This window comes from Cupressus sempervirens, chromosome 3, assembly GCF_028749045.1.
Source record: "Cupressus sempervirens isolate cs-2001-9-10 chromosome 3, ASM2874904v1, whole genome shotgun sequence".
NCBI classification, from domain to species: domain Eukaryota; kingdom Viridiplantae; phylum Streptophyta; class Pinopsida; order Cupressales; family Cupressaceae; genus Cupressus; species Cupressus sempervirens.
Window position 1 is genome coordinate 733,049,341 of NC_143120.1, and position 8,287 is coordinate 733,057,627.

General features: G+C 33.1%; 1 protein-coding gene across 1 annotated transcript; it reads left to right on the plus strand.

The window, feature by feature from the left end:
* The first annotated feature begins 1,843 nt into the window (after window positions 1–1,843).
* Window positions 1,844–8,081, plus strand: LOC149568861 (uncharacterized). The gene is made up of 2 exons (XM_089821743.1): window positions 1,844–2,724; window positions 6,723–8,081. Exons 1-2 carry the CDS (start codon window positions 2,547–2,549, stop codon window positions 7,817–7,819), a joined length of 1,275 nt encoding a protein of 424 aa, XP_089677869.1. The 5' UTR covers window positions 1,844–2,546; the 3' UTR covers window positions 7,820–8,081.
* Window positions 8,082–8,287: the final 206 nt, after the last annotated feature.

Genomic DNA, 8,287 nt, shown 5'->3' on the forward strand with positions numbered 1-8,287 from the left:
ATCCCTTCATTTAAATGGACTTCTTAATTTTATTAATTCTCACCTATCCTCTTGTCTTAACCATTCATATTTTAACATGTTGTCCTCCACCCTGGATTCTCTTGAAGACTTTGATTGTTACTACTTTTGTACTTTTGCCCACTTGAAATCTTGGTATCATATTGCATTAACATTGATAAGCCACACTTCATTCATTTTATGTAATCTTGTGCATGTGCTGAATAGTTCTAAATAAGCATCATTTTGACAAGATCTTGAATGCTTAAGAACAACAACACCAAGTCTTTCATGAATATAATAGTATAACTTTGTTTATTTTATGTTTTGTATTTCATAAAAAAGAATTCTATTAATTGATTATTGAACTAATTTGTAGATTAAACCCTCTAATTGAATTGTTAGGATTTGAAAACAAATTTTCAAATTTGACACACTTTTTATTATAAAATATTTAGAATGATAGCAAATGTTATAGAAGTGTTGAAGCCTCAAGTTGAAGATTCCTATAAGAAACGAACACAAGAAGTAAATAAAGTTTGAAAAAAAAATTGTTATCTAGTAAAACTTGTTCAATCATGATAATAATGATGATTACCTTAAATAAAATGAGAGGAACTACAATAAGTTGATTTGTGAGGAGAAGGAAGGGGGATTTAGATAAGAGACAAATCTTGCTAGATGGTATAAACTTAAATAATTTTTATAGTCGCTAGCATGTCTGGTGTAGTGGTCAAGTTGGAGGTCATGGGTTATCCCATAGTTTTAAAAAACTGCGATATATCACTAATATCGTGAGATATTGCAAGGAAAACTACCAGCTGATATAATCGTGAAATAAATCACCAACGATATTTTGAAAAAATCTCACTGCATTTGGGATGAAAAAATCACGGTTTTTGCGATTTTTAGGTCAAAAAATTGTTGATTAAGTCAACTTGAAAAAAATTTAAGTTTTCTAAATAATGTTTAGAGTTTTTTCATTTTTCATAGGCTACGACGACTAACAAAAGGGCTATGATGGCTGCTAAGGAAATGTGTGATTACTGAGGATATTAAGGAACACATATTCATACTGTTGAGAAAATGTAGAAGCATAGATTCAGACATAGGAACTATTTCGACAATAGGCCTCAAAGATGTAGACACATAATGGCTTTTCTCTTCAACAGGTTATAGAAAATATTTTTAAAAATTTAAAATTAGTATAAATTAATAATAATATTATCTAATAAATTATAATACTATATATTTATTCTTAATTATTAAAATGCATATGTATTGTTTATTAACAACATTTATAAGTTTACATTGTTTATAAATTATAAATTCATTATAGAGAACAAATTACTTTATTTATAGCTTTCATAATTATTTATTAATATATATCTATAAAAATATTTTTTTTTTCAAATGTTCGATAAAAGTGTCAATTTATTGTTGATTATTTTGCCGAGTTTTTGGCAATTTTGATTTTTTCAAAAAATTTGAGTTAGCCAAGATATTGTTGAGTTTTTCAACTATGGGTTATCCCATGGTCTCAAACCATTTGAGACCGCACCAAGTTTGAATGGTGCATGTGTGCTAGGGACTTGTGGGCTTGTCCCAAGAGAAACTAGTTTTGCCCTACTCACCACAAAATAAATTGTTGGGAGGGTAGGAGAGACACCCTCTTAGTTAAGAATAAATAGAAAACAATAATGATGATGACGACGACGACGGTGGCGGCTACTCCTATACCATTACATTAGGTCGGCTAAAAAGTGGAAAGAGTTGTAAAATTTTGCAATTCTGACAAGCCCAAACAAAATTGTTATTTAAAATTGATTTATAGAGGACTCTAATGAGGATGGAAACAGGAGGCAAAATTTAGACAAAAGTTCACAATTTTGAGCGTAAATTCCTGAACAAGTTTGTTCGATGTGGCCCACAATGGAATGAGGAGTGTCAACATTTGAAAACACTTGAAAAAGTTGAAAATCAGTTAGAAATAGTGTCACTGATTTGTCTAATTTGGGAATTCTTATCAGTTGGCCATCGACAATTATTGAGCAGTTATTTTAATAATGAGGCTTTTAATGAAGAGCTACACCAATAATAGGCAGACAAAGTGCATGTTGAAGAATTGCAGTGGCAGAAGTCCACAAATATTCAGGAAATTTGGTGATAAATCAATTGAAGAAGAGAAGGCTTGGCAAGCCACATGTATGGCTGTAACTCGGCCAAAATTGGCTGAGATTGTTAATATAAAAAGACTGGCTAAATTTATTGTGGCTGATTTTGGGGATAAGAGCTCATTGTTATTGGGACAGATTTCGTGGCTCAGTTTGGGATGCTTAGTCGCTTTCATTTCCACATTTGTATTCTATCAATTAGTTTTTATACATGTTTGGATGGTTTCATGTTAATGTAGGGCCTGGTTTTTTCTTTTTTGATGACCACTGTTATAGATTGGTATACCGTTTATACGTGTTTTAGATTGATTCCTGTTCCTTGTTGATAGTGGAATGAAGATGGGTTTAGATTAGCAGGGGAGTTGGGTAAGATTAATGGAGGCTGCTGCTGATGGTGCAACTTCACCCAAGTTGGAGGGTTTTGGAGGCAATAAATTCAAGTTTTTGTGCAGCTATGGAGGTCAGATTTTGCCGAGGCCCGGTGATGGGAATCTTCGTTATATTGGAGGAGAAACAAGAGTCGTAGCAGTCGGCAAAAATGCCATCTTCCAAGGTTCTTTTCATTATTTTTTCCAACAATTTGTATCTAAATGTTTTGAAGCTTAAATGACATTACTGAGTTTTTCTAGGTTTGAAATTTATTTTGGGTTTTTGATTGAAGTAGAGGAGTTAAGATGTAGAATCTTTATAGTTCGTGATAATAGTTTGAAATGTTCTGGATTTGACTGTATAAATCTGTTTTACAGCTTGATAGAATTAAGGATATCTAAAATCTTAGAGAGATTTTCTATCATCTAAAGTTTCTGTGTCAAATTGTCAAGATTTAAGAATTAAAGAGACGAGTAGGAGATAATTTCCACAGCAAGTCAAATTATGATATTCTGTTAGGAAATTCTATAGTTAAGCGCGCTCCGGCTGGAGTAGTACTGGGATGGATGACCTCCCGGGAAGTCCCGGTGCTTCACCTTGTGAGCATCACCTAGATCCAATGAGTGTTAAGTGTTCCATTTATTCTCATGAGAGATGGATTCATACATGCGTCAATGAGTTTGACTCAAAAATCACAGAGTTAAATCCTAGTAGCAATATCATAATTAAAGAGATTTTAAATCTTTAAGGGCATTTATTAGATTTTCTAGGCCTGAAAATAGAAGTCAAAGATTAAAGATGTGAAATTATATGGTGGATGATAATAATTTGACTGTATGATCATTATCCTCATCTTAATTAAGTCCACGATTAAAAATATTAATTTTTTATAGTTCATAATAGCTTAAAATATTTCTATATTTGACTGCCAAATCACATTTCTAATTATTGTAGAAACTAAGAATCAAGACAGTGAAATTTCCACTGTCCATGGATTTGACAGCTAAATATATTTTTTGACTGCAAATGTATGTATGTGTCTATATATATAATTTTTTAACTGTCTAGAAGTGGAAGAGTTCTGAATTTGAATTCCTGTTCTTTTTTTTCCTGAATTTGAATGCATTAACTTTTTTCCATCTCAAGATATTTCATTTATATATATATTTTTAATATTAGTGTCTATATGATTTTAAGCTTAGATGACATTCTGAAGCCTGTCATTTTTACTAAATATTTTTAATATTAGCGTCTATATGGTTTTAAGCTTAGGTGGCATTGCTGAACTTTCTAAAGCCTGAAATATGTTTATGGGTCCTTTAATGAAATCAAAGATAAAAGGGATGAAATTTTTACAATATATATAGTAATAATATGAAATCCTGAGAATTTGACTGCATATTTTCAGTAACCAAGGATTAAAGCCATTAAAGTTTAAAATGAAATTGCTGAGTTCTTGAAGTGGGAAATAGAAGTCAATAATTAAAGACAATTTTTTTTATCTTAGGTGATAATAGTTTTGATGTGAAGAAATGGAACTTCTGGTCTCTTATCATAGCTTGTAATGTTTTTGAATTTGATTGCAGATTTTTTTTAAAAATAATAGTAGAATTTAAGGATTAAAGAGGTCAGATTTCTACAGTTCATAAGTTTGACTAATTGTATTTTTTTTAGTATTATATTAGAAATATGATATTGTTATCACAATTTAGGTGTGTACTTTTGTGAGTCGTTGACCTGTGTTTCATAAATAGTGATTTACAAGAATTCATCCCTCACAATAATAAATAGAATCTCTCATAAGAATTAATGAGACCCATTTCTCCTATTTATTATACTTTAAATCATGAATTAAAAATATAAATTTCCCAGAATCTAAAATTTCCAGATTGGAATGTCTGAATTTAAATGAATCAAAAGATGTTCCATTTTACAAAAGAAACCGTACCGTATTTGATGATGCTGGCTTGGGAATCTATCTATCCGAAATCAATTGGATATCATGTAGGAAAAATAAATAAGTGTAAGAATGAAATTGCATGTATTTTGGTGTTTGTAGTCTGTTCTTTATTGTGTAATTAGTTTTGCCCTACTTTTTAGGGCTGTTCATTTGGGACAATGAGCGAGGAGGAATTTAGAGAGATTTGAATAGCTGTTCTTCATCTAGTGTTCATTGATACTTTTCTGTCTAAATGAATCCAGGCTAGAACAGTGTTTATTAATCAAAATGTTGATTACCGCATTCTTTGAATTTCAGAGGGCAGCTTGAAAATATAAGTTGATGGCATACAAATTTTAGACCGATAGTCTGTAAAATTAGCTTTTGTCTAAATGTACATCGAGTATATTAAAATTTTGATTAAACAGCATTGGGTACCTAGGTTTTGTTTTACATTATTTGTTTTTAGCTTTGTTGAAACATTCGATGACAGATTATCTCATTGAATTTAAAACAGTAATCACTATTAAAAATGTTAAGCCATTTGTAGTTAGTGAAGTACATACATATATAGCAGTTAATATAAAAAAATTAGTGCTAAATTGTTAACAATTGTAAATGTTTTTTAAGTGGTGCAGGAAAAACTTATTGTAAGTTGTTGAGAAAATTTTGTAGTTGCATCTGAAAGAGAGTAGAATGATCTTCTAATTTATTTAACAATTTTTATTGGATGCGAGGGGAAATGATCTAGTAGCTGCCAGGTCCAGTGACTCCATGGTTAGGACGCAGCTATCCTCCCTACAAATTGTACTGTTGACCAAATTTCAAAAAATCTTAAACATCATGGATTTTCTGAAAATTTCAACATTTGATCTTTATAATCTACATAGTTTGTAGTCAAAAACAAAAAAAAAAAACAAAAAAAATCACTATGTTTTCGTGAATTTAGGAAAATAAAGAAAAAAAAATTGACTTTGCTTTGTCTTTATGCATTTTGTCTAAGATTAGCTGGTACCTTATGGTTATAGATTTCTTCAATTACTGTTCATAAAAAAGTCGTAAAACTGATAGTACATGTACGGGTCAGACATGTATTGTGTGTTAATAGTTGATAATTTTTTTAACTTTATTGGTTGTTGATTGGTTCATTTGTGCGAATAGTACTATTTTTTTGGTGAGCCATTGGAACATAACAGTTCTGCCATAACATTTTTAAATGGCACTTTAAGACCACCTCAGGCTCTAGGAGTTCTATCGAGAGTTCTGTAAATGCTGAAAAGTCTAAAGGTTGGCTTTAACCCCTTCTCTCACCTACAAAAATTCACCGAAAAAAATCAGCAAATTTCAACATACAGATTAGGATTCTAGATACCTGAGCCTAAATAGCTACTAATCATCTCCCCTATAATTTTCTTGACTTATCCCACTGATTTGAAAAGAAATACTTATAAGCTGAGACATTGAAATTCAAATAAATAAACGAAACTTACAGCATCCCTCTCATATGATTGAATGAAACTTTCAGCAAACTTCCATGATATCAAGTCCAGAGCTTATGGGCCTACATACGCAGGATTCCTATTTTGCGAGGAAAATTCAATTTATTTTCCTGGCTATTTTTCTGAAACTCTTCTCAGAATAAAGACACTAGCCAAGCTGCTTTCATGAAATAGTATATGCATTGTGATATTTCTATCAGGATTTATCTCTGTGATTTTGAGTCAAACTCATTGATCCATTTATTCTCATGAGAGATGGATTCATGTTGAATCACTAATCATGAAACATGGGTCAATGAGTTTGACTCAAAATCACAGAGTTAAATCCTGATAGCAATATCACAATTTGACTTGCTGTGGAAATTATCTCCTACTTATCAATAGCATATACAAGCAAATTTACATCAATTTTCCATGTTGAAACTGTTTTAAACGGATTCGGATAATAAGATTATGCATGTCAGGGTTTTTTTTTCGAAAAAAAAATTGATTCTATAGATTGTAAAGAATTTCTGATCTATACATGCTGATGGCTTAACTGTTTGATATTAAACGAGATGTGTTCTCAATCTCAGCTGGATTCCCCTGTTTTCTTCTGTTCCCTATGTCAATGTAATATTGCTATTCAAATCTTTCTGAGTTTCCTAAGTTTCCTTATTTTCAATTCATGCTTTCCCTCTCAAAGAAAGGAAATCCTACAAATTACTTCGTCCGACCAAATTGCTGAATTTGGGTGAATTGCAGATATTATGAACAAGCTGGAGAATATGTGCGGTACAAGAATGGTGTTAAAATACCAGCTGCCAGTAGAGGATCTGGATCTACTGGTCTCAGTGACATGTGATGAAGATCTACAGAACATGAAGGAGGAGTACGAAAGATACGAGAGTTTCAGCTGCAAAGAGAGCTGCCCTCTCCTCAGGATCTTCTTGTTCCCCTCCAAGCAAATCCTGGCCGATCACAGTGCAGAGAATCAAACCCTAGAACAGAAATACATCGATGCAGTAAACGGAATCGTGATGCCTTCCAAGAACAAATTTCCCGATTACTCACTGTCGGTCGACCCGAACAGGCCGACAGAAATGGATGTCGACAGCTCGGCTCCATCAACAGCCCGAACAAATTCAGGGTCATTTCAAGCAGACCATCCTCATCATCTTGTTCAAGCTTTGCAAGAAGTGGACTTGAATAGACATCTTACGGATCAGTTTTCTTGTAAATGCAAATCTAACCCTAAAGACCAAATTAGGGTTTCCGCACAGTCGAAACCCATGATCCAGATCGACAAGGTGAACAGTAATCCCACTTCGCCCACTGGAGTAGAAACATGCTCCCCTACCTTTGAGCTTCACAGGGTGCAAAGCTCCCCCAATCTTCAGCAACATTATCAGGGCTTTCCTGCATCGACCTATTCTCCTTCGAAACATGTTCCTGCTCGACCTGCAATTTTATACAGAGGCAGAGGAGGAGGAGAATTGCCTTCAGGTAGCCGCCTCAGATACAGTAGATCTGATGCTCATATTAACAGGCCACCTTACCTAGTTGCACAAGAATCTCCCAGAAATGTTGTAAATCATAATCACATGACTAGGAATACCAGTTTTCAAGAATCACAGAATCCTAATCATAAACTCATGAGTAGAAATACCAGTTTCCAAGACCCACAAAGCTCTAATCATAAACTCGTGAGCAGGAATGCTAGTTTCCAAGACTCGCAAAGTCCTAATCATAATCACATGACCAGTAATACCAGTTTTCAAGACTCGCAGAGTCCTAATCATAAACTCTTGACGAGGAATACTAGTTTCCAAGACCCACAGAGCACCAGAAAGCTTTGCTGATGGATGTATCTTCCCTTCTGCAATGTGCTTTTTTTCAGAGTAGAGAGTTAGGGATCTATAGCCAACTGTAGGATAAATTTTGTATAGTCGAATGCATAGCATCATGTAGTGTTAAGCCCAATTCGAGTCTCTTAATCACAGTATATTGAGAATCTGCCAGTCTCTGCAGGACTTGCAGAACTTGACTAGTGTAAAAATTCATGGTTTTTGAAATTTTGTAAAATTATGAACCGGATTTTAAAATATTATTTCTGAATTTGCAGGCCTGAGTCTCAATGCATATTGAAATGAATTGAATTGTTTTAATGATGTCTATATAGGCACATTTTGTTTTCTAAGATTTTTTTGAGGGCTGTAAGATCATTTGAAATCTTTTTCTCCAAAGTAGGAGCTCCTAATTTTTAGGCTTTTATTATTGAACCCTTCCAAATGGGGCGGGGCTGAATTTAGCCCCACCAACTTAGAAGA